Below are 27,460 nucleotides of genomic sequence, written 5' to 3'. Positions count from 1 at the left end.
CCCCACCCCTCTCCTTAAATCCCAGCTCCACCTCCTTGGCCCACTACTCGCTGACATCATTAACCTCTCCCTGTTATCTGGCACTGTTCCTTTGCCCCTCAAAACAGCCACTATCACCCCCACCTTGAAGAAACCTTCCCTCGACCCATCACAGCTATCCAGCTAACGGCCAATCTCAAATCTCCCCTTCCTATCCAAGGTCCTTGAAAGAGCCGTTGCCTCCCAGCTTCGCTCTTTCCTCTCCTCTCACTCCCTCCATGAACCCCTCCAATCGGGTTTCTGTGCTGCGCACAGCACGGAAGCTGCTCTGATCAAGGTCACAAACGACATCCTGACCATGTGTGACCAGGGCTCCCTCTGCTTCCTCATCCTCCTTGACCTCTCTGTTGCCTTTGACACCGTGGACCACTCAATCCTCCTCCACCGCGTCTCCTCCCACCTCAACCTTCAAGGTTCTGTCCTTGATTGGTTCAGGTCCTACCTTTCACACCACCTCCACTTCATCGCGGCAAAGGTTTCTCCTCCAGCCCCCGCACTGTCTCGTGCGGTGTTCCTCAGGGCTCTGTCCTCGGTCCCCTCCTCTTCACCCTCTACATGTTCCCCCTTGGTGACGTCATCGGCAGACATGGGGTAAATTTCCACATGTATGCGGATGACACCCAACTCCATCTCTCTGCCTCCACCCTCAACTCCAGGACTACTGGCGTCCTGACTGACTGCTTGTCCGACATCAAGTCCTGGACGAGGGCCAACTTTCTCCAACTCAATGTCAGCAAGACCGAAGCCCTCCTGATTGGCTCGCGCCAGCGCCTCCGCACCTCAGGCGCTGGCAGCATCAGCCTCCACGGCTGCACACTCAACTTCACTAAGCCAATCAGGAACCTGGGTATCTCGTTTGACCCTGAACTGTCCTATCTCCCCCACATCCGCGCCATGACCGGTACTGCCTACCACCACCTCCACAATATTGCCAGAGTCCGCCATTGCCTCAGGCTGCCAAAACCCTCATCCATGCATTCGTCACCTCAAGGCTTGATTACGGGAACTCCTTCCTCATCGGCCTTCCCAACTCTTCCCTTCACAAGCTGTAGATTATCTAAAACTCTGCAGCTCGTGTACTCTCATGAACCAGGCTCCGCGACCCCATCAATCCCACCCTCGCCCGACTCCACTGGCTCCCCATCCCCAGAGGATCGAGTTCAAGATCCTCGTCCTCACCTTTAAGGCCATCCATGGCCTTGCCCCCTCCTGCCTCTCTGACTCCCTACCAACCTGCCCGCTCCCTCCGTTCATCGGGCTCTGGCCTGCTCCATGTCTTCTGCCCGACCCGCCGTACCATCGGTGGCCGGGCTTTCAGCCTCTCTGCTCCCACATACTGGAGCTCCATCTCACACTCCCTCCGCCTCACTTGCTCTCTTGCCTCCTTCAAGGCCGGTCTCAAGACTTTTCTCTTCGATTGTGCCTTTGGTCTCCCTCCCACCTCTCTGTTTTCCCTCACCCCTACACCAGCCTTCCCCCATGCTCGGGCCCCAACACCTGACTGTTCAGTGCTTTGGGACGTCCTCCCAATGTGAAAGGCACTCTATAAATGTAATTTTGCTGTTGTTGTTGTAGAGGGAGCACTACCTTGTCAGAGGTGCTGTCCATTGGATGAGATGCTAACCTGAGGTTGCCTGTCTGTTCAGAAATCTTTGTTAAAAATTCCATGATATTATTTGAAGGGAAAAGAGTTTATCCTGGTGTCTTGGCTAATAAATCTCCAGATACATTAGTCATTCACTGTGCAAACTGAATGCTTCACTTGCCGACAAATAAATACACAATCATTGCACTTAATCGTGATTACTTGTGAAGGGATTTTCAACGTAAAAGGAAAAAAAAACTGCCCCTACTTCTCCCTTCTCCCTCCATTCCTTTACCCGATTACTGCCCCCTCCCTCTCAACTGCCCTCTCCCAGATGAACCTCCCCGGCCTATCCCTCGGACTCACTGAACCATGGTGCAACCTAGGGGTCAGGTTCAACCCACAGCTGTCCTTCCTTCCACACATACACTCCCTACCAGAACCACCTTCCTCCACCTCTGCCAGATTGCCCGCCTCCAACCATCCTTTACCTCAGACGCAATCGAAACACTGGTCCACGCATTCGCCACCTTCCGACTTGACTTTTCAAATGCCCTCCTCACTGGTCTCCCCAGCTCCATCACTTACAAAATCCAGCTTGATCCAAAACTCTGCCGCCCGCGTACTCACCCGTACTAAACTCCATACCCCAGTCTTAGCCAGGCTACACTGGCTCCCTATCGCTGAACGGATAATTTTTAAGATCCTCACACTTGTTTATTAAATCCCTTCATGCTGGCACCTCCCAACCTCTCTTAAAATTCCTTCACATTGTACTTTCTCTCCCTAGCTTTAAAATGCTCTTAAAAGTGTCTCTCGTTGATCAACACCCTCAAACAGACTCTTTTCCTCCCTGTTCAGTGATCCCCATCACTATTGTGAAATGCTTTGCGACATTCATGGAACATAAACAATGCTACATAAGTATATATTGTGCTGCTTAATCAATCACTTCCCTGGAAGTGTCTGTGAGAACATGGAGTGGGCCGGTCACAAAGTATGGATTGGATCAGGCTGAAACATTACTTTTCAAAACTTACAAGCAGAAAGGAAGGCAGCATGTGATGCATGCAGCTAAGTGGGGCTAACTATATTGGATAATAAAATTTAACATTTGATGCTGAAGAATCTTTTAAATTAGCAAGTTAAATTTCTCCTTTTGGAAATGTGATACATGATATATCAGCATTCCCTTGCAACTTTGTAGAAACAAATTCTGTTATTACAAAGAGTTGGCACAGTTGTGCTCAACAATGGTAGTTCTGAATTCCTTGGCTGTGTTGCACATAAATTTAAACCATTATCTATTGTTCATGTGCCAGGGATGAAGTCATGAGGCTCTATGAAGTTTGTAATCCACTGTATCAAGATTCAACCTTTACTCCTGAGAATTATGTAGGAGGGAGTTCGACACAAGCTTTTACATAAACTTATGTGTAAGCAAACTTGAATTCATGATAGGAATTGCAAAGAATCTTTTTGAGAATCTGTCACTTAGAAATTCAGACTTCTAATTGGAATCAGCCTTATAAATGCTACAGTGGAATTGGAATTGAACTGCAGTCACCTGCAGTTGAGACAGAATTTGAAGGAGGTAAGGGACCACACCTTCAGTCATCTTCCCACCTCCACCCCCTTGCCCTCCACACCTCTTGACTCCAGCCTGTAGCTCGTGTACAAACCCTTCACTGCCCAATGCCTTAAAATGTCCTCCTGACATGAAAGGCACTAGATAAATGCAATTTGTTGTTGTTGAAGAATGAGCAGAAGGCTAGAATTGGAAAAGTGGTGAGTATGGACAGGAGAACAGGACTCAAACAAAGATTGGATAGGGTAGGATTGTGAAGGAATCTGAAAGTCATATTCAGGATATTTTAAGTTGATTAATTGGAATGACGGCTAGTGGAACCTGGTGACCATGAGGGTGTTGGATGTGCAGTTCCTGATGTGGGACACAATACAGGATGTGGACTTGTAGTACGTGTTCAGAAAGAGAAAGTACCAGTGGCAAGAAAGTTAGTCAGAGAGGCATAAACTGCACATTAGAGTTCTTTAAAAGTAGAAATATGTCATGTATCTTTTTCATTACAATCATCCTTTTGTTTGTTTTGTTGTAGTCACATATCTATGGTAACCAAGACAGGCAAACAACCTGTTTCTAGCAACACCATTCTGGAACTGGCTGAGTTTTCCTTTTTCCCTGAAGCAAGGCCCCGCTCCTTCAGCAGCAAAGATTGATAACAGTAGTGTGTGGATTGAACTTTTAACTTGAGGAATTAACTTGATGCTCTAACATGCTGTGCCAATATGTTGCATTTTGCCCTATTATTTTTTGGCAAAAATGCTAGGCAACAATCATCTGCTATGGTTAACACACAAAGAACATGTTTGTATATATTTTTAATGATATTAACTATGTTTTGTTACTGATTAAGCCTAATCTTTAGAAAATCAATGAAGTCTAAATGAAGCATCATTCTGACGATGCAGCCCTCAAACAAAAGCCCAGGCTGAGGCAGCAGAAGGGCTGGGTTCTCTAGTCAATGCATAATGGATGTATTTACTGGTTATATTGGAGTGTTATTTCTTGCAGAGAATTGCTTCATTTAATCTTCTGATAAGTAGCTCATTTATAAAAGGTAGTTTTCATAAATAATACAAATTGAAAATATAAAGAATACCCACCAAATTCCCACCACAAACATGTTAAGGCAAGCTGATGAAAATGATTGAAGGTCAGTTTAGAAAGTCACATAACTTGAACATCTATTGGTATTAAAATTGCTATATTGTATTTCCAAAGTAAAGTAAAATGATTTGATTGAAGAAGCAGCTTAGATACAAAGCCTGCTCAAAGTTGCCTGACGCTAAAGCTTTATGCTGATTTGATTATTACATTCTCATACTCAAATAGCACTTATTACAGATATATATACCTGGCGAATGAAGTTTACTTGCAGATATACCAAGCCTTTTGGGTGATGAAATATTCGGCTTTTGAACATCATGATCCTTTTGTACATCCTTCTTCATTGCTGTTTTGAGAATTAATAATTTATTAGATACTCATCATTGTACACAGCTACATTTGATAAATGAAGATGCATATCAGCAATATTCATATATTAGCAATGCCATTTTTAAAGATTACATGCAATTTTATAAGGATTACTGTGGGTATTTTTTTCTGTACACTGTTATCTTCAAACATTGTCTTCAACCAAAATGGCATAACATTCCGACCCACAAACTTCTGCTGTTAATTATGTACCTATGCAGATAGAAGTAGGGGTAAGAGGTAGACAAGTATTTCTTATGTTCTTATTTTTCTTTTAGGAAATAACAATATGGGATATAGTATATAGGTAGTTCGGGACATATGTGCATGTGACTGCCAGTAAGGTTGTAGGCGAACTAGATGGACCTTGGTCTTTTTTTGTCTAGCATTTCTTATGTTCTTATGTAGGGGAAAGTTTTCCATCTCAACCTTTTGTTTCCAAATTGGAACACCTCACTATTGTGTGGTATTCAAGCCACATGTTTGGCTCGGAACTGTCAAAATCTACTCAACTACCTAACTAGGGCAAACAATAACAGGCAGCCACAGTATCCAAAAAACTAGATGGAAGAAAAGCTATGAAAAGAAAATGTGTTGAGGGCTTAGTAAATAACAATGGAATACAACTACTAAACCCAGAACACCTCTGAAATGTTCTCTTGCCAATGGATATTAAGTTAAATGCTCCAGACATTCTCAGCTAAGTACTACTTAAATTTGTTCTGCTTTGCTTATCGTGATACGAGGATACGTGAAAAATGGAAGTCACTTAGTAAATCAAGTTTGAAACTTTCGGTTAGTGGGTGGCCTTATACCTCTGGGGGAAGGGAATTGAACTCTTCACTAAAAGACCATAAATAAAAGCTCCAGCAAAAATGCGGTTTGAGTGTATTTGTCATGTTTAGTGAGTTTTTGCCTAGTGGTTCACTGAACTGGTGCAAGTATCACATATCACACATTGTGGAGTCCTGTAGCTCAGTGGTTAGAGCACTCGCTTTGCAAGCGAGAAACCTGGGTTCGATTCCCAGCAGGATGAAACCTTGAGCAAGTTTCCTTACTCCACATGCCTGAAAATAATCCCTCAAAAAACAATAATAAATTGGTCATTTCAATCCACGACTGTTTGTGGGACACTGCTTGCGCAATTGGCTGCCGCATTTCGCCCACAAATATACAGTCAATTCACTTCACAGTCTATTCTGTGAAGCGCTTTGAGACATCTAGAAGATGTGAAAAGCGCAAGGATTATTATTATTATGAGATCCCTACCTCAGGCTAAGGTGTATAAAGATGGCAGAGAAGTTTAATTTTCTATAAACACTGATAAATGAAAAAGTCGTGAGGCTAACGAAAGAAATGGAAAATATATTCTGTATTTCTGAAAATACTTCAGAGGAAAAAATAAATAAATTGTTCATTTATTCCACAGCTGTTTGTGGGAAACACTGCTGTGAGCAATTGGCTACCTCATTTTGCCCACAAAATACAGTCACTTCACTTTACAATATATTCTGTGAAGCGCTTTGAGACGTCTGAATGATGTGATAAGGTGCTATATCAAATGCAAATTATTATTATTAGAGTGACTGTATTTTGTAGGCAAACACTCACTTTACGGTATATATTTTCATTGTCAGCTTACATGCAATTAGCACTACAGAAGGTCATTTCGACTTAATGGATTACACTAATAAAATAGAAATTACAAAATATATGAAAGTTATTAAAAGACAGAATTATTTTATTCACATTATCTCAGAGTCTATTTTATTTCATAAAATGTGAAGAATTAAAACGATTTCTATCATTATTCAAGGGTCTGATAAATACAATAGTAATAACTGTTTATCATTGGCCAAGATGGAACTGAAAATATTCTATAAAACAAAGATCAAATCTTTACATTTAATAATAATTGTAATAAGGAGGCTATTGCCTTTCTATCATGAAATTGTGGACAAACCATGATGTTAATTTTATTTTACTCTCAACGAATTTACTTTATTTGAAATCATTACTTACATTAAGAGGTTTTGATTTGTAATGCAGTGGAAGAACCTCAAACGTCTAATCCTCAGAAGTAATTTAAAAATTGTGCTGTTATCAGCACCAAAATGTCAAGTCAAACATGTTGTTCCAACTGTTGAAGTGTCCCTTGATAACAGTGCTATCTGAACTGGTTGGCTCTGCAGCTATCTCCCCAGTACAAGGGAATATAAAAGCAGCAGAGTAAATAATGAAGCAGCTAATTACATTTACCAGTCATGGACAATTGATTTAGCACTTCAAACAGCCGTTATTTTACAAATACCTACAGAACTAGCTCTAATAGGATTCTAGAAAGTTCAGTGGTATGTAGGGATTTGTTTCAAAGCTGACAAGGGATAATTACAACAATAAAACATGATGGAAAATTATAAATGCAAAGAAATACTTATTAAAAATTGATTTATATGAGCTTTTTATAATTCCCAAATACCACATATTTTCCTATTCATTCCACTGAATGTATCCCATTTAATATCATAATAATATTATACCAACAATTTCCAGGCTTGCAAAAAAAATCTTAATATAAGAGGTGAACAGCCCTAAATCTTCAACACTCCCGTTATTACCTTCAACTAAAAGGGCACAGGAACAGCCCTAAATTTTACATTCAATTCCTACACAATAGGTGTCTAACATACAACAATTTCTAATGGGATTCCTTATAACCGCAACAAATTACATCCATTAATAAAGAAACCAGAAGTATGTCATGCTGACTACAGGAACTCCGTTCTCATACAATCTAGTTTCAGAGCAGTTACTTGAGTTGGTGTGACATATGGAGCCCCTATTCATTTGTCTTATTCAGAAATATCATCAGTAATTGTTGCATATCAGACCTCGGTAAGTATGGGCTTACATTCTCTATTATGCATTTTTCAAGAATTACACTGAGGAAATGCTGAAAGGTAATAATAATAGAACACAAATTTGGTTCTATATAGCACATTTTATGTCAGGAAGACATCCCAAGACACTTTACAATACTGGCTTGGCACCTAAAGTCTGGATATGGTACGGAAACAGACCATTCAACAGGAACATCTCAAGGTATTGGACAGTCAGGATTTGGAACCGAGCTGGGGATTGGGATCAGGAGGGTGGAGGGCAGGGAGGGTAAGGGTAGAAGGGTAACCGAAGGAGCAGTCAACCCAACTAGTCCATGCTGGTGTTATATGGCACATGAGCACCCTAATCAATAATACTGTGAAAGAAACATGACATGTAAAAAGTGTTGCAAACCTTTACTAAAATTCAGATTATACTGTGTGTTTTGTGGCAATTGTAATTGCAGCACATCACTGTTAAATCCTAGATTATTTAGGTTAAGCAGTGAAGTTGAATCAAGTCTCACCCACAAATCACATTGTCACTGCACTTTACATTAGATCATGTGAAGATTTTTGGGACGTCCTCCCAGGGTCAAAGGCACTATACCACATGTAAGAATTACTATTATTATAAAAATAATTTTGGCACCATATCAATTTATTCTATTGACCTAAAATATCTAAAGTAACATTTTTGTGTTATCTGGCATCATTAATTTCATTTGTGTGACATTTTAGTAGCCCTAGTGGGAAGAGAGTGTAGCTACTTAACATCTCTGAACCTGCATGTCTTTCAAAAATACAGTGCTGCGAGTGCGCCATCCTTCAGATGAGAAGTTAAATCGTGGTCCACCGGTCTGTTTAGGTGGAAGTTAAACATACCATAAGACAATTGAAAAGAGAAGGAAGATTCTCTCTTGGCAAATAAAATTGGCATCATGGCTGTTTGTGGGACACTGCTATGTGCAAATTGGCTCCTGTGTTTGCCTCCAAAATAGTCAAAATCAAATGCAAGGATTGTTATTATTATTATAGAATATCCTGCAAAGCAGTTTGAGATGTTCTCCTGAAGAGAAAAGCACAATATCAAATAAGGACTACTATTGTTAACAAATTGTTCTATTCTTTATTTGATCATTTTGATATATTGATTATCATATTGATTGTTAAATCCTGATTAAGGTGTTAAAAATTATTGTTAAAAAGAATTATGTCCTCATTACATTTTCCATATTCTAACATTTAAATATTGCCTTTGTCAGCTTTATCACTGCTTCGAATACCCCTTGGCTGGGCTGGATCGCAGTCTCAGGAATTCCCTAGTTAGCTGTTCCTTAAGTGCAAGAAATGATACATTTCCTTGATATAATAAGTGAGGGCTGATTCCAGTACCATTGAATTACAGTGGAAAGGCTGAATTCCAGCTCAGAACGAAGGAGCTATTTAATCTTACATGTAGGAAACAGGGTAGTCAGTTGTCAGTTGTCAGTCAGGGTTACTTATTGAAGTGAAATCTGAAATAACTCTATTGTTTTTTGTTTTATATTTTGTTCATTATATGCTCGCCAAACCAAGCTGAGAATTCCATGCTCCTACGCATGGAAATTTCAAAGAAAGATATATTATGTGTCTGAAAAATAAAGATCTCTTTTAAATCACCATTTGTTTGTCAATTTGTGCAATGTGGCAAAAACTAACAAAAAGTGACAAGTCTGTGGTCACACTTGCACAGTAACAGTGTGCAGATCAGTTTACATCTGTGTGAGAGTGATGTGGTCTTAACACTTGGTTTCTTAAATGATTCTTTAATAGTATTAAAAATCTAAGTCAGGTTGGCAGACATCTTACCTGAGCTTAGATGCGTATGAGCAGTTTGAACCAAGTAACATAAATCAAGCTGCCCTATGGATGGTAATAAAATAGATCTCTCTAGTTGGTCAATGAATCCTTGTGATATTTGGTGTCTGCAAACTAGCACTAATATCCCCCTTTTGAATTAAATATCAATTTAATGGTGAATAGTGACCATGTCAAAAATAACCTTATATTTGCTCCTAACACTTCACTGCATTTATTTTTGATATTTAATCTTGATTCTGTATTTCGTGAACATTTATCAGCCTATTGATTAGTAGACATACTTAGGTAACACAGAGACTTTCCTAAGTTTCTAATATATATTTCAGTCCCAACCAATGATATAAAAGTATGCGAGAGATCATGTTTTTATGAAAGAGCCACAAACTATAGTGAGGTCTTGATTGAATGAAACAAAATGATTTTTCTTGATTAATCGGGTGTCTGACAAATGCGGAAACCCATCACCATGTTTAAGAGTATCCAAATCAAACTGAGAACTCTATGCTCCTTCACATGGAAATTTCAAAGATAGATTGTTGGAATGGAATTGTATTCTCTCTCTCTGGAGGGACCCTGCTTACCTAATTCTGGAAAGTATTATGCGCAGGTTGGCAGGAGCGTTGGGGTACAGCTGGAGTCTAATCAGCTCAAACCGCATAGTTTGCCATTGATAGCACTGTTTGGCAAGCTTTCCCGTTGCTTGCCCAGCTAGGACCACTCAACCCGCAACAAAATGACAAAATGATCTTAAGGCTATCATGGGAAGGAGCTGCAAAAGTATTTTCAACATAAAATACTATATTACTATATATATTTCTATATACTATACTATATATGTTAGATTAAAAATAATTTTATAAATATTTGTCTCTGGTAGAAGATACTTCAATTTCCTCAGCCCACTAACAGGTTCCTTGGAAAGCTGAACAATGGTAGGAGGAGCAGAAGAGAAATTATTCTTATTACCCACTTCATGATAAATTTTACCGACCTTGGCGTGTGTGTGCTTATAATGGAGAAATCTCATTACAGTCAAACAAAGGCAAGGTCGGTAAATTTAACGATAAGCGAAGAATAGTTCCCCTGTTGCCAATTACAGAATCTATCAGCAAGCATCGTAACTGGAAACACAGACAGAATCCTTTCTGGACCTAGATGAATCCAGAATGTGCCTCATCTGAAAACCAAATAGCTAACTTAAAACAAAACTGGGGTAGATATTCTACCTGGGTGTATGTAGATTTACTCCATTTTTTTCAGTATTTCTTAAATACAGTTTTAATTTTGAAGCTAGTTTTATGTTATAGGAACTTGCAGAAAACAATCCTTAAATTAAGACTGTATTTAAGAATTTGCCAAATTCTAAACACTCTGAAATTCTACATAAACAGAGTAAATCAACAACAACAAGATTACATTTGTATAGCGCCTTCCACCTTGGGAGGACGTCCCAAGGCGCTGGACACAGACCTAGGTGGAATTGCTACCCCAGTGCATTTTATGCTGCTTATGTGCAAACCCTCGACTGTCTAGCATGTTGGGTCGTCCTCCCGAAATGAAGGGTGCTATATAAATGCTATTTGTTGTTGTTGCTTTGATTGCATTCCTTGAAAACACAAGCTGTTGGTAGAAGTTGATGTGTGAGTTAGTATGGATTTCTGACTATTGCAATAATCAAGAAATAACTAACTCGTAGTTATACAGTGTGGTCCAGATAGTAGACAATGAATTGTAGACAATGTAGACAGTATTCTTTGAAGGACTTTGAGATATCCACCCAATGTGAAAGTCACTATATCAAATGTAACTATTATTAGTACTGTATATACAGTATTACTATATCCTATGAAACAATTTGAGATATCCTCAAATGCAAGGCTTATTATTATTATTATTATAATAATACACATTAATGTCAGCTCAAATGGGTCTTTATACACCTTTATTGAAGTACTCATTCTTTCTGATCTTTCTATCTGCTTTCACTGAAATTATATCAGTATGTAAGCAGGTACTTCCAGGTATTTTATTTGATTAAAGGTTATGAGCACTCACCTGCTGCTGCGGTAGTTTTAGGTGCTGGAAGTAAACTCCAACGGTTTGGCACAGTGGTTGGCGGCTGCAGTCCAGTCTTATTGATACCCTTGGGGACATCACTGACTGTGGCTCCTACCTTTGAACTGGTCTTCTCTTCAATCCCATTGCCAGAACCTGCAGAATTCCACCACAAGATCATTGCAGTTTCACACAAATGTAATAGAATAATATGCTGAAGTGGAACACCCTCATCCAACTCAAATGATCCACCTTGGTAGTAGCTAATAAAGCTACACAGATAGAAGTTCTCAAATTCATATTTTGAAAATTAAATCTGAATTACTTTGACTAATACTGACATATGATGATGAATTATTGTGACAATGTTACTTTGGCAGTGAAATGGTTCTGTTGTATAAATCACTCTGAATTCACTCTCTCGTAGTCCATTGAAACCACTTACAGTACATGAATATTCAACAAACTGTACTTAAAAGTTAATTTTAAAAAATCATATAACAGCTCTTTAATAACATTAAAAAATAACACCTGATTCTGTTATTGTAAACTACTAAAAGGCGCATGTGCAAAATACCTATATTGTTTGTTTTATTAGGTACTAATTCAATTTGCTGCTGAATAGCATGTGTAAACCAGGCTTCTTACTCCACATAACTATAATACTACTGATATAGAAGTGGCTTTGCTCCAATAATATAAAGACAGCAAAATTATTTTTCTAACTGACACACCTAGATGAAGGATCAAGGTGCATAGCACAGGAGAATATCAAGATTGAAAAAGATGAAATATAAGTGATTCAGTAATGCTAAATCTGGGTTTTAAAAGGCTGCAGATTGTTGGAGGAAGGGCAGAGGTTCTACAGTCTTCACGTCATATGAAAGAATAAGTTTGAGTCAGAAGACCTGAGACTTTCCTCTTCAACCATGCCTAAGGTCACCTCCCTTTCTCACCGGCTCAGGGCCAAACTACACAATTATTCAGTGCTCTATGATGCTACCCCACATGAAGGTGCTATATAAATGCAAGTTGTCGTTGAGTCTTGATTTCATTGCAACAAAGTGTAGGAAGAAGCAAAATATTGTAGTTTGGTATATTTTGAGTGGGAGGAAAGATCAGGGGAGTAAAACCGCAGTAAAACCATAATGGAAATTCACTGATGGGATCTGCAAATGGATGGAGAAATTTTGACATTATGCTGAAATGAAAATAATAAAGATGGGTGGTATAGTGCCTTATCACGTCTTCAACACGTCTCAAAGCACTTCACAGGATATTCTGTACAGTGGATTGACTGTATACTTCGTGAGCGAAACGCAACCTCAACAAACTCATCATGTTAGTGGGGTGCAATTACGGCAAATTTCTAATGTATTAAAATTAAGAATAATATAAGAAATTTCATAAAATGAAAACAAGAAAAACAAATATCATCTAAGTTACTAAAAATTTATTTTGTCAACATTTACCTAATATTCACAGGGATAGGGTTACATCTGTTAGTGAGCTACTGGTTTGAAACCTCTGACATTTCAGGTCATGTTTTTTGCTACTTGTGAGACATTCTCAGAGTGAATATTTTGCTATAATACATGAAATACTTAGCTTGCAACAGCTGTAATACAACATAGGTGAAGTGTATTGACCCAGCAATTCCACTTATCTTGTGCACAAAACTTTAATTTATTAGTAGGCTTTAATGTTATCTTTAAACATTAATGGGAAGCTATGGTGTAATGCAGTACTTGGAAGCCAGCCAAACAGCACGTTGTTAGTGACAGAATTATACTATACCCAAAGGTTGTGGGAAATGAATGACATCTTTATGGAGTAATGGACTAAATTATCACAGAAAAGCACTACAATATACAGGATCATTGTAACTGTCCATGTTCAAAGCTGCTCTTTAATATATTATAGCAATTTCCACTGACAGGAAGGATTTTTGTTAATACATGTGGAAAGATCATCAAAAATCAAACTTATTTTTACAAGATTGTTTTTCAGTAATAATAATCCTTGCATTTAGTATAGCATCTTTCATGCCAGGAGTACCCCCACAAAGTGCTACATATTGTAAAGTGGAATGACTGCGTGTTTTGGAGTATCACATTTCCAATATTTTAGTTTTACAAATAGTGGAACAAACAGTGAAATGTGTTCTTCTAAGACATTATTTACAATGCATTGAAATGTTGAGAAAACTACTGTATTTTCCACAAACCCATTTACTGTAATATATCTTAAAGACAGGTTCAAAGAGCTTAGGCAAGAGGGCAGGATAAGAACAAAACCAGCACCTGAAAATTTAGAGCTTTGGGTGAGAGGAGACTGGATTCCTGTAAAGGGTGGATTGAGAGGAGGCTGCAACTTCGAAAAGGTTAGGGTGAGTAAAGACTGAAAAGGTGGGGGTAGGGGGAAGAAGTGACTGAGAATTTGAGAAGCTTGAGACTGAAGTGAGGCTGGGCTTTGCAATAGTGGAGGGTAGGTTGATAGATGGTTGGAATGTTGAAAAGATATGAGGGTGAAAGGAGACTGGGGTTTTCTAAAGGTAGGACATTAGCATTGGTTTTGAGTCCCCTCAGTTACCAATGGAAATGTCAATCAGGATTCTAGCAGATAGAACTGTAGACCAGCATGATCAAACACTTCAAGAAAAGAAGAACAGATAAATAAGGTGCAAAAACTTTGCTGAATACTTTTGTTGATAGGAACATTGTACTTTAAACTTATGATAATTCCGTTCTACCTTTGGACAGAAACACTAGACATGACTTGCTGAAGAATTCTCATGACTGCAAAGATAACCATCAGTACTGCCCACTGATTAACTACAATGGGGAATAATCATAGAACAATATCCACTGTACCAGGCTTCCATGGCAGCAAGAGGGCCTTAAACATGTCCAGTATGCATCCCCCACCACCTTTCCTGGTAATTTCCCTGTTTATAAAAAAATATGTTCTGGTGTCTGCTCTCAAATTAATGTTCATAACCCTGAACATGTTCTACCTCATCCAAGTGACTTCCATAGTTGACGGCATTATTCTGGTTTAATTTCTTAATCCCAATTAACCTCTTATATACCTCTATAAGGTCCTCTTTGATTGTGCTCTTTTCAAGACTGAAAAGACTAGATTGTCCAGTTATTCTTAATAGCACATCCCTCGAATACTGCAGATTATCCTCATTGGTCTTTACGCTGATTTTAGAACCTGGCCAGCAATGTAATTGCTATGATGCTGTAAAAGATAAAAGAGGTGTATTGTGGACCCATTACCTGAATTGTTGGGTGTCAGATTAAAACTATCCTTCCGTCACCAATAATCAGCACCTACTCATTAATTACTTATACATAACTGGGATTTTACTTGCTGGCCTTCACATTGTAGTTGCTCCTTTAACCTATTGAATTGTATCCTTCAGATAATTCAAACAGCACTCAGCAAAGTCTCAGCACGTGTTTTGATCATGAGGATATATGGGTTCTTTATTTGCAATGCGTGTTGCTATGTTATCAGTTGATTGTATCTAATATATTGTGGAACTTTTATAATAGTTCCAATCTTAACTTGGCAATCAATGAGTATAAAGTACATAGATTTGAGCCCATAAATCTGTGCATTTGACACAGACATAATGTTTGCTATGTTCACTTATCTAGCCTTTATAAAGAATTCTTTGTGGAGTCCTGCAGCTTAGTGGTTAGAGCACTTGCCTCACAAGCGAGAGGACCTGGGTTTGATTCCCTAGCAGGGTGAAACGTTCGCACGTTTCCTTAATCCACACGCCTCTGTTTACCTAGCAGTAAGTATGAACCCGATTGTTAGTCAATTAACGGATCGCTTTTCCAGGGTCAATAATCCCTTCAAAAAAATTAATAATAATTTGGTCACTCAATTCACAACTGTTTGTGGGACACTGCTGTGTGCAATTGGCTGCCGCATGTTGCTCACAAAATATACAGTCAATTCACTTTACAGTATAATCTGTGAAATGCTTTGAAACGTCTCAAAGATATGATAAGGCGCTACATCAAATACAAGGATTATTATTACTATTATTATTAGGAATTAATTGAAGTATTGTTTGGTACAGTCAATTCTCCCCACTCCCTAGTAATACCCCTCTTTATAAGTCTTTCTCACGCAACATTTTTTGTGATTTTTTCATGAACAGTGATCCTGTTTTGAAATGGGCTCTCAAATAATGAATTATAAAGGAATCCATTGTATATGTATACAGTTGCCGCTTGTTTAGATTTGCATATACAAGTTAACATTTCAGTTACTAATTTCCACTGGTACTTGTCTATGAAGTACGGAAAGAAAGCCAATGTTGAAGATAATAATGAATTAAAATGCAAATGCATTTTGCTCTAATTTGAATTCATCCTACAGAAATAATTGCACCAATAGCAACTATTGTGCATACTTCAGACTAAACATACTTTCTAACACAACCCAGCTCTGTTTTCTGAAAAATGTTAGGCTATTTGCTTTAAAACATTGACTTCATACATTCAACCGAGTAAACACACAGAATGTGGCCACTAAAACAGTTACGTTTATGCCTATACTCATTTTGTCAGAGGATAGTTTAGTTGTTATAAAAAGTAAAAAAACATGTCAATTTGACAGATGCCATCAACTTCCTGTAATATACCAGGATCAAGTATACCAAGGTGTCTGTTCTTGTCCTATATGCTAAAAAGAAAGTTAAAAGGAATGATTGAAACCATTATTTAGGGGATACATCATACATCGTAGGCATGACAAAGAAGCTGCAGTGTTCAGTGACTGTTAAAAACAAATTCTACAGATATAAACATCTTCAGCTCATGTGCGATTAATGCAGAAACCAGTGAGTTACTGATTTTTAGAAATAACAGCACCACCTTAACAGGAAAGCTACTTTCTACTTACAAGTACAGCATCAAAAGAGTTACTAAGGAAGTGCAATACAACAGAATCATGTTTTTACACTTTCATGGTCACTGTTTTTCTTTGCAATAATGCTTATCTAGGTGAATCATTTAATTATGCTGCTTTACAATGTCTTTATGTTCGTCACCTCCTTCAAATGCCCTCCTCACTGGTCTTCCCAGCTCCACCATCCACAAAATCCAGCTGATCTAAAACTCTGCCGCCTGCATACTCACCTGTACTAAACTCCTTACTCCCATCACACCAGTGTCAGCTCGGTTCCACTGGCTTCCTATCGCTGAGCAGATTGATTACAAGATCCTAAAGCTGGTTTTCAAATCCCTCATACCCTGGCAACTACCTCCAATCTGCTTACTCCCCAACTCATTACCCTGTTTTTCTTTGCAATAATGCTTCTGTTCAACTGGTTCCAGCCTCATGCACGTCCCTCATGCCCCCTGATCCACCATCGGTGGCTCTGCTTTCAGCCATTATGCTCCGAAACTCTAGAACACTCTTTCTCTATCCCTCCGCCTTGCCCCTTCCTTCTTGCGCCTGAAGATCGCGCCTGAAGACCTTTCTCTTCGACCGTGCCTATTGTCACCTCTCTCCTCCCCTGCCTTGGCTTTGTGCTCCACCGCTGTCAAGTGCTCTGGGATGCTACCCTGTGTGAGAGATGTTATATAAATGCAAGTTGTTGTGGTTCATCAGAACTGGATTAAATTTTCCAAATTAAACAGAATAGCAATTTCTCCTGGTTTTGCACCATTTGGTTTATTTAAGCCAAAAGCTGACAAAATAGGTCAGAGGGAATTAATTTTATCCAGACCTCCTCATAATCTTATTCTGATAATGCAGTTTTATCTCTGCTACGCACAGGATTAAGGAGCAACAGTATTGTGGAACACAAAGATGTTACTGACACGGCAACTACTGTACTTGCACAGGCTCTGCTGTCTGTTTGAAAGATGTTGCCCATCACAAATCTAAATTTAAATACTGTACAAATAAATGGGGGCATGCAGGTTTTATGTTTTGCAGCTTCCACTGATTAAAAGATTAAGAAAATGAAATAGAATGTTTTTGATTGGGTCATGAATATTAATTTCTTGCTTCCAGGCATCATTCTGTGTAAAAATCACCCTCATCAAAATAACTAAACTCAGCTGTTATTCTGTAAGATTTATCAGTTAGATAAATATCATATTTATTAGGTCCTCTTGTTTATTGTTCCAGGGCATATTGCATTGAAAATCAACTGTGACTGAATTTGTTGAAGATAATTGTCATAACTCATTTCCCAAATAAATACACCACAGAGAGTTACAACATAAATCAAATGTAATCTTCCAGATCACAGTTCTTCTGGTAACCATTCATTCAAGCAATAAAAACATCTTGTTCTTTTCAGGAAACACCTTAATGTCCAAGCAGAACAGAACAAGGGTTCGGCATCAACAGGGCAGATGAACGAGATTTTCAGTTCATTTCCTGCAATGCATCTCTTAGGTTTCTATCACTGGCACTTACATAAAAAGATTCACTTGCACCCTTCCCTTTATTTTTGCAACGTGTTTTCTCCCAGTGCAGTAGGTTCCTCAGCGCCAATCCAAGAGAGCAGACATATAAGCTGCTGTTAGGACTTTTCCCTTACAACCCTGTGGGCACAGAGCAACATTGGGATTGGTTACCTGGAAATTCCACAACTTGCAGGTCACTGAGGATTATCAGTACCCTTATGTCCATTGAGAATGTGAACCATGTTATTATTATTAATAATAATAAATATTAAGATACATGAACTTTAAAAATTGATGGTCAATAATGGATTTCTGAAAATTTCTGACTGTTGTACTGCAATAAGAAATGCAACAATATTGTGTTTAAACTCTCAATTTAAGAGATATATTAATAAATTAACTCTAAAAGTTTCACATTTGCTTTGGAGAGGAACTTGCATGGGACTGGTGTTAGGCTGGTTTCGCTGGTCGCACCTGATTAAGAAGGTTGTCTCATTGGGACTTATTATTAGCTTGTAGCTATCCAATTTATATTTAGAGAACAGTTAAGATAAACTGAGTACATCTTAACACACACTGGCTCCATTTAAACAACCTCATTTTATTTCTGAGGACCTCAGAGCTGAAACTCCTAACTCGACAGACCAATGACATTTCTACTTTTTTCAGACACAAGTTGTGTTTTGGAAGACATTTTTACTGTCACTCCAGATTACAATAACATCCTGTGAAGGGCTTTGAGAGTTTCTCCTGAAATGAAAGGTGCTATATCACTTTATTATGACTAGACTGCAACACTGAGGATCAACCTTCTTGCTTTTCTCTGCACTGCTTCGCACGTCACAGTTCTGGGGCAGACGAGTGCCTCCCTCGAAATATCTCAGTGCAACTGAACTAGAATATAAAAACATTCACTGGCACTCTATCAATGTTTGTCTACCAGAATTTCAACCCTATAGTACACATTTTTTTAATCATCCAGTGAACAGGTTTGTATAAACCTCTTTATTCAAATCCATTCAAAAGCCAGAACCTATATTAAATCATTGTCAGAGTGAGTTGTACACACTATCCACAAGCGTTATATTTTGATAAATGAACATGTAGTGATACCACGGTAACGCTCTGCTTTATATCTGTTATATAAATTCTGGTAAAAGTGGAATTCACCACAAATATTGCTGTTTGTTGAGAGATAAGCAGCTGCAGCTCAAGCTCCGCGTCTCCAACTGGTGGAACAATCACTCATGGGAAGTGATGCATGTCTGAACTGTGGACAGCAAGATAGTGATAATACTCTCACGTATTTCATGCTGAGATGTGTTGCCCACCAGGAATCTGGCAGGGAGTTCTTGGTACCTGTCATCTACCCAGTGGGTGCTCAAACATGTGCTTGTCAGATGTCAATTGATGAACTTCTGACTTTCCTCCTTATGATGGGGTAAGCAGGATTTTCTCAGAGCTGAACTGGCTCCAAAGTGACATGTTTTGACAATGGAATATCAGAATTAAGCCCACCCTCTGTGTCAGTCTTGGTGGTCTAGTTCCTGTGCCAGGCGGGTCTGCAGTACTCCAGGGCACTGCGGAAGACACCACACCCAGCCTGGCTTATCGGTAGGAATTGAAAGGGCAGACAGTCATGAGGGATTTTTCCTACTCAGCTCCTGTTAACCTTGCAAACCAAAGCCTTAATGGGTAGAATGGTCCTACCCAGGCAAGCATCAGGAAGCTTGCCAGATAGTTTTCACAATAAAGAGTTTTAGCGAGTGAAACTCCAGCAGTAACCCCGATCCACTCTCTGGAGTCTCTAAACCGTGGTTCTTTCCAACATATACCCAATACTCTCCAGAATTAGGTAAGCGTCCCTCCAGGAAGAGTGTGGATTTCTTCCAATAAATATTTTGTGAATTTATGTACAGGAGATCTCATGGAACTCTCAGTTTGGTTTGGATACTCTTAAGCATGATGATAGGTTTCCGCATAGGTTTCAGACACCTGGCTGACCCTCAAAAATGATGAATGTATAACAGCTGCTATCAATTCTTTTTAAGCCATTCAAGTTTCAATCTGGCCAACATCTGAAGCTTCAGTTTGGCAATTCAATTCAGTCAATCAAAATATTTATCCAAATGGAACACTCATTTAGCAAATATACTGCACAACAAAACAAAAAAAATTTGATTAATAAGCCTAAGTATGTTTAATCTAGTCATGATCTATACTTGCACTGATGGTCTTATTTGCATGTGTGTTTTTGGCGATTAATTCATTCACAAGATAGTGGAAATGTATTCATGGAATCTTTTAAGGAATAAATTTGTTTTGAATTCAAAATAATAAGTATTTATGTTATTGTATTCAGCATTGTTGCAGTTAGAATAGCAGTGATTACAAGCTGCAGTGACCCCGTTTTTTGGTTCCGACTTATCATTATAAATATTGTGATGTGCAGAAATGTAAAGTTATTGCTATAGTTTTTGCGCTACAATGTCTGCTCCTCAAGTAGTATTGTACTGATTAATGTGAACTAAGCAACCACAACACTATATATCAGGAAAATGGGGGGCTGCTGGCTGGACAAGCTGCTATTACAATGATTTTGTTATTGCTTTCACCTATCTGTTAGCAAAACCACAAAATATCAGAGTCCAAGTTTTACAAGGAAGTGAGCTACCTGCCGAAAGGTACAAGCCTGCTTTGGGAGTAGTGTCTTTAAACCATAAAAATAAATATTATATTGCCAGTAGTAAATTGCACAGTATTGTTCAGCTATCAGACACATGGTTTAATTGGATATTTCCTGCTTGAACTGACATTCTAACATCTATGAAAAGGGTCATATTTAAACTGCAACAATTAGTTCACTTCTTGATGGGAAGTGCCCTGGTATTAAATTAACAGCCTGAGCTCAACAGACATCCTCTGTAAGCATGTTGTCACTATCCCTACCTACTGACTCAATGTTTGCACAGACAATATGCTGTGCGGTCCAGACCGGGCACCTTTGACCTGGAATTTCATCCTTGCGAGGTCTCGCTGCTGAAACAGCCCAGATATTCTGGAAGCAGCAGGATGTGTGTCGAACACAAAGGCAACACATAGTTTGAATGGTTCACTGGCATGGACAGGAACAGTTTCTACTTTCCTGAGGCTCAATAGAAAGGCGCAATATAAATGCAATTTGCTGTTGTTGTTGAAGGATTGTTGGGCAGGTCACAAGGGAACTTCTCTTTTCAAACTGTGTCATGAGGATGTTTTAACATCCATCAGAGAACTGGCATGTAGGACCTCAGTTTAGTATATCATTCAAAGGAGAGCATCTCTAAACATATAGCACTCTTCCCATTACTATACTGCTCTTGTCAATCAAACTATGAGTTCAAATCTTAAGTTGGACATAAAACTGCAACCATCTGACTGAATGGCATGAATGCTACCAACTGAGACAAGTTGACACATAAGATTGAAACTGAAACCCTCATCCAGCTCTATTACTAGCTTGCACTGTGGAAATAGAGTAAAAGCATTACATACAAAAGGATTAGTTGTATGCAGTGGAAATTATTTTAAAAGCAAAACATAAACAGCAGACTACTACGACTAGTTCCGAATTTTGTTCTACTAAAGCAAAATGAACCAGTGAGCTGGCACCAACAGTCGTATAGCATTCCTAGAATTATAGTCAGCAATTTCAGCACAGAAGGAGGCCACTTTCTCCATCATGTCTGCTGCGCTAACATCCCACTGTTATATATGTTATTTACAGCAGGTTGAGCCGAATTAAACAGTGCATCTATGCTTTATAGGAAAATATATTAATCTGAATTGCACGTAACCTTGATGATGCTCTGCATGCCAGAAAGCTTAATGCACAAAATGATATGCAATTTCCCACTGTCAGTGCACAACCTGTGCTACATTTACCTGCACATGGAGCTCCTAAAGGTTATGAGGGAGCTATATGCATTGTATAATCACTGGGGTCTTTCATCCCATCCTTTGTGTTGACACTTTATGATTTAGATTTGGTGATACTGGAAGCAGATTCTATAGTAGTTTTCAAAAGGGAACTGGCTAGGTATTTGAAAAGGAAAAATTTACAGGGCTATGGAGTAAGAGCGGGGGAGTGGGACTAGTTAGATAGCTCTTTCAAAGAGCACGATGGACCGAATGGCTCCTTCTGTGCTGAAGAATCTACGATTCTATGATATTCATCCATATCTCTTTTGTGATCTTGTGATGAAAGTATTTGGTCAAGGAATAACTGCAAGGCAGGAGCAAATGTATGAATATTCCACTGAAGTTGTCAGTGATTGCTTCTTATCACTACATGTGAGCTGGGCACTAAAGCAGATAGTATACAGTGGAATTTTCAATATCCACATAATATCTGTGTCGGTGGCAAAAATCCTGAACTGCTAAAATGTGGTTTTGCTTGAAAGGAAAAATCATCAATTTGGTAAGTGCAGACCTGTACATCAGAGTGTAATATAAAAGCAGACTGCAGAGAGTAGGAAGTGTGATCCAAAGATTTTTGTTTAGCTTACGCTAACAATGCAGACATGCATAATTTAATTATGTATTTATGATATAAATATATTTATAATGTAAAATTTCATTTGGGTTATTTATAAGTTCCTAACAAGTTCAGTAAAATTAGCAAAGAAAGAAGAATAGCCCCCAGGGTAACACTCCAGGGGCTCTCTAAGAGAGCCATAAGTTGTGCTGCAAAAGGAAGAAAAACACTCATCTGTTTATACCAAGGTTTTGGTTTTTCAGAGGAAGCTGGCTATTCATTTCAGTAGCTCCTCAGACATGCATAATTCTGTTTTCTTGGGAATAAATTAATTGCTTCTTCCTCGTTACAATTCTTTAAATGTGTAGATTAGTACCTCTTGTAGATCAACAATAAAGCAGTGGAATACTGGACCTTTGACTATGAGAAGTACTAAAGTAATGTATACTGAAGTTAACCAGTTTCCCATTTTGCTTGTTCACGTCACAATATTCAGAGTTTACCCCACCTGTTATCAGCCTCAATGTGAAAAATGTCATCCATCAATGGCTTATTGAAGGCATGGCACAAAAATAACTAATACTGGTACAATTTATGTCTTACAGCTGCAAGCAACCTCACTTACATTGGGATCTGAAAAGCCCATCTCCACAACACTTCCCACTTCACTTCACGATTTAACAATATTACAATTGTTACTGCTTTCTCTATTTTTTTTTGCTCTGAACTCTATTATTTTATTCCTCACTATTTAACAATTGACTAGTTTGGTACAAATAAGTTCCAGTATTTGACTTCAAATATAATAAGCCAGGCAAGCTACCTTCAATTGGTTTTACAATAATGGTTACCATATAAACAATTTGAGCCTTACGTTTTTATTTTATATGAGTCCTAACAGTAAAATCAACTTAAGAAATGACTGTTGGCGCCACAGTCAATGCAGAATAGATCAGTATGGTAAAATAATGTGAACATAGGGAAATAACATTACTGCATGGCAGCTGCTGCATGACTCATTACCAGTGTGCAGTGCAATTAGCTGACACTCATAAAACCTGCAGGAGCTCTAAATATCATTGTCTCTGTAACAGGATAAATCATTTCTTTCGATGCATTTTATTGGAGAGTGGCTGGTGGTACAGCAGAAATGGTTCTCACTTGCACTTTACTGCACACTGGTGAAATAAGGTCTTGTGCCTCATCTCAGCAGGCAGCTACCAAGGCAGGGGTCAGGACATTTCCCTCAGGTAGGAAGGGATAAATCAGATGACAAGTCATTCCAGGCCCCTGTTGTGCAACTCATAGTGATCAGTCGGAGAGACAAGGATGGGAAGATTTGTTTGACAATCAAACTTCCACAGGAATCTATTCTGTGTGGAGCCCTGCAATTCACAATATTCATACCAATTTGGAGAAAAACAGCATTAGAAGATATTAGGATTGGTAAACACAATGATTTTTAGATTTAGAAGAAATGTCAAATATGTTGACTGTGAAAGGTTCCTGCTACTATTTGCTAGCCATTGACCTCTACTGGAAAGTGTGCAAGTGTAGAAGTTGAGTGAGGACAGAATCGGGCTCTACTGAGACATCTCCAATGCTTGAAAACCTTACCGGCATTCTATCAATTATATAGTTTCTTTCATATCGGAAGGACACCTCAATGCACTTCATGCAGGTGACTGGGAGTCCTTACTGGGGGACGGGGAGGAGAGTTTGTGGGGGGGAAGCTAGCCAAAACACGGTCGAAAAGACAGGTCTTCGGGAAGGTTTTGAAGGGTGGGAGGGGGCAAGGCAGAGGGATTCTGGGATGGAGTCCCAGAGAACGGCGGCAAAATATAAACCTCAGACATAAACAATAAAGCAAGGAGAAGAGGGCAGAGAGCCTTGAGGATTACCCAAATATATTCAATGGGCTTCAGGAGAGAAGGATGGAAGGGAAGATAAGGAAGTAAATCGAGTATTCCTTATAAGTAACCGGAGGAGAAAAATTGGAGGAGAGAAATAAGTGTTCAAGAACATTACTGAAATTATTAGGATAACTATAACAATCAAACACTCTATCCAATACTATGCATTTTAGACTATGAGAATGTCACTTGTAAACTACAACCTTTCAGGGCTGTAGATCATAGCATTGGATTGAGAGTTATGTTTGTTTAAGTATCTTGTGTAGTTTGGAAAAAAAATATTTTTAGTTTTACGTGTGATTGGTTCAAATAGGTGTAGAGCCCACAAGAGTGGGAATGTTACAGACCTATTGAAAAAAGTGGATCAACTGGCAAAAATGGTAGCTTCTCTTCCTCATTTTCTTCTGCTTATATTGAAAAGACCAATTTAGCATCTTTAAATCAATCAATATTAACTGTATGTAGTCCCCTTTTAGTGTTACAAACTAGTAACAAAATACTCCAAATGTAAAAATATAAAATCCCAATAATTTAACAATCCATGTTATCCACTGAAATAGCATAAATAGGATCTTTCCAGGAGTTGACAAGAACCAAAATGTGGGAAACAGCTGCCCACAAGTGTATACACTACACAATCTCATTATAATGACATGACCTATGCTTTCAATTGCACAGATGTGCACTCTCAAGCTACATGCAAAAAAGAAGTTATGTAAATATTTTCTTTTTTATCATCCAATAAGAAATCCACTGAAAAGGCAGTGTCTATCTAATAAGAGTTTGAGTGCCTATTTCCTCTGGCAAAGCTTTACAGCTTTAGCTGATGGAAAACTGCTGAATGTACCATCAAGAACACATGAAACAGAATAAGCAATGTCACTGATGAAAATAATCTGTGGTATAAACCTAGGAAAACGCATTGAGAAGAATACAGATGATCTTTAAGGAGCATAAAAGACCATGAGGTATGTCATATGTTGAAGATATTCCCTCTGAATTGCCCTTTATGTTGGCTTTTAATAATATCGATTAAATATTTACTGATTTACACTAAATGTCAGCTATTTAAGTGTGATTAAATGTTAGTAGATGTTGGACACATTTCAATTATATTATATGGGTGCACATGGCCAGTGTGAAGAGACTGAGGTTGTTGTTGAATAAAAGATCTTACCCATTTGTTCATTGTGTATTGTAGACAGGATTGTTTTCAGTGAAAGCAAGTGTCAATAAATTAAATATGTTTTCACACACAATATATATAAAACAATGATTTGTGCTATATTTCTAATGGATACCTTAATAACGAATCTGAGTGGTATAAATGCCAAATGTTCCAGTAACCAGAAGTATGTCATGCTAACTCACACATACTCTGCTCTGACTCAATCTACTTCCAGGGAAGACTACCCTTCGGTTGATGGTGATTCTTATACCTTAATACCTGTAAGAAATACAGCAATTTACATTTCTACAGCATCTTTCATATGGACTACAAATCCAAACACTTCACACAGTTGACTGGGAGCACAAACTAGGCGGCACAGGAGGCACAGTCTTGAAAAAAGAGGCGACCATTGTAAAGATATATAAGATTTTAAATACAATTGAGAAAACAAACTCAAAATAATATTTTCCAATCCACCAAAATAGTAGAACAACAGCAAATAAGTTTAGGGTTGTAAAGGTCAATTGAATGACAGGAACCTGTAAGTATTTCTTTATCCAGAGGGCAATAGGTGTTCAGGTAGAGTGGTTGAGATCAGGACACTAGACTCATTTTAAAAAAAAACACAGCTTGATATTGTGATGAGAGAACTTCACAGGTATTTTGAAAGGAAGGATCAGATCAAATGCGGTAAAGGGCCATGTTCATTCAAACGTCTCTTGTGATCTCATGAGACATGGGAGTGGAAAGACCAAATGCACAGAGAAGTTTTAAGGCACGTCTTGGAAGGCAAAAAGAAAGAGAGCTCTTGGATGGGCTCACAGAGCCTGGTGTAGGAAATACTGCAACTGAGATCCCAACATTCATAAATATCACAATTGTAAAATTCAATTCAAATTGGTCACTTTCTGTGACATCTTTGAACAAAAGTCATTTGACTGAAGTCCTAAAACATTTACTTTTGTCTTATTAACATTTCTTTACTATTTCCTATCCTTGCTGTCTCACAAATCAAACTATTTTTCTAAACAAAATAATGATTTATTTTTTTCCTCAATAAATAGTTTAGGTGGACTATTTGTATAGGTTTGAGAATAAAGCAGCATTGTTCTGGAAAGTACTGTACAGGCCTAGGTGTTAATATTACAAATTGGCAAAACTATGATCTTATTCTATGGATAGGACAAACTTGGGAAGGGAGAAGCTGGCAAACATTGAGTTTGGCTCCCCAGAAGTCATTCTCAAATTATCTACTGGTCTGATCAGGCTTGCACATGAACTACCGCATACAGTTCAAATGATTACTTCACAAGGGGATTGCCCAGGTTCCAGAGGCAATGCAGAGGAGAGCAACAAGGCTAATTCCTTGTTTTAGAGGGATAAACAAAGAGGAACCACCAAATAAATTAGGCTCTTCCGCTGATAAAATTGATGTCTCAAAAGAGGTCTTATAAAGATAGGAAGTTGCTTTGCAGAAGAAAATAAACCTGTAGTAATGATTTCAGATGCAACATTTTGGGACCACTCTGATTTCTAATATACATAAATGACCTAGATTTGCAGTGCAGGAGACTACAGATTCAGTAATGTGAAGGGTAAATATAGCGCAGATGCCAGATATATTTATTTACAGACAATAATCAACAGGTGAAATGCCAGGACACAGGAGTAGATGATTGGTCCATCTAGCCTAGTACCCAAAAGACTCCTTTGTTACTTATCTAATCATCTAACAATACTATCCATGTGGTTTTAGTTGATTGAATCCCAGCATACTATGTGGTCCCCAAGCTTTGGTTCTCACAAACCTGCACTTACTGCTTTCCAAAAATATGTAAACAGGACGCATCCCTCTAGCGAGACAGTGCACATTCCATTCCAGACACAGGGAAATTTTATGCATAGGGGGCATTCATACGTCTGGATTGGATA

At 38.5% G+C, this 27,460-nt stretch overlaps 1 protein-coding gene and 1 non-coding gene across 3 annotated transcripts in view; one reads left to right on the top strand and one right to left on the bottom strand.

Annotated features, from left to right (window-relative positions):
• LOC103183241 (microtubule-associated tumor suppressor candidate 2-like) overlaps positions 1–27,460 on the bottom strand; it is a 189,416-nt gene that overhangs the window by 61,867 nt on the left and 100,089 nt on the right. The window contains exons 5-6 of one of the 2 annotated variants that reach the window (XM_042334100.1): positions 11,480–11,635; positions 4,561–4,659 (exon numbers count right to left, since the gene is read on the bottom strand). In XM_042334100.1, coding sequence (XP_042190034.1) covers positions 4,561–4,659; positions 11,480–11,635 — 255 coding nt within the window. Of the gene's footprint in view, positions 1–4,560; positions 4,660–6,704; positions 6,730–11,479; positions 11,636–27,460 lie in introns of those variants that run through there. The other variant, XM_007900598.2, reaches the window with a different exon arrangement.
• Positions 5,647–5,718, top strand: trnaa-ugc. The gene has a single exon. It is a non-coding gene; the product is annotated as a tRNA-Ala (tRNA).

This window comes from Callorhinchus milii, unplaced genomic scaffold (genome assembly GCF_018977255.1).
Source record: "Callorhinchus milii isolate IMCB2004 unplaced genomic scaffold, IMCB_Cmil_1.0 Scaffold4, whole genome shotgun sequence".
NCBI lineage: Eukaryota > Metazoa > Chordata > Chondrichthyes > Chimaeriformes > Callorhinchidae > Callorhinchus > Callorhinchus milii.
This window is presented reverse-complemented; position numbering and strand designations above follow the sequence as displayed.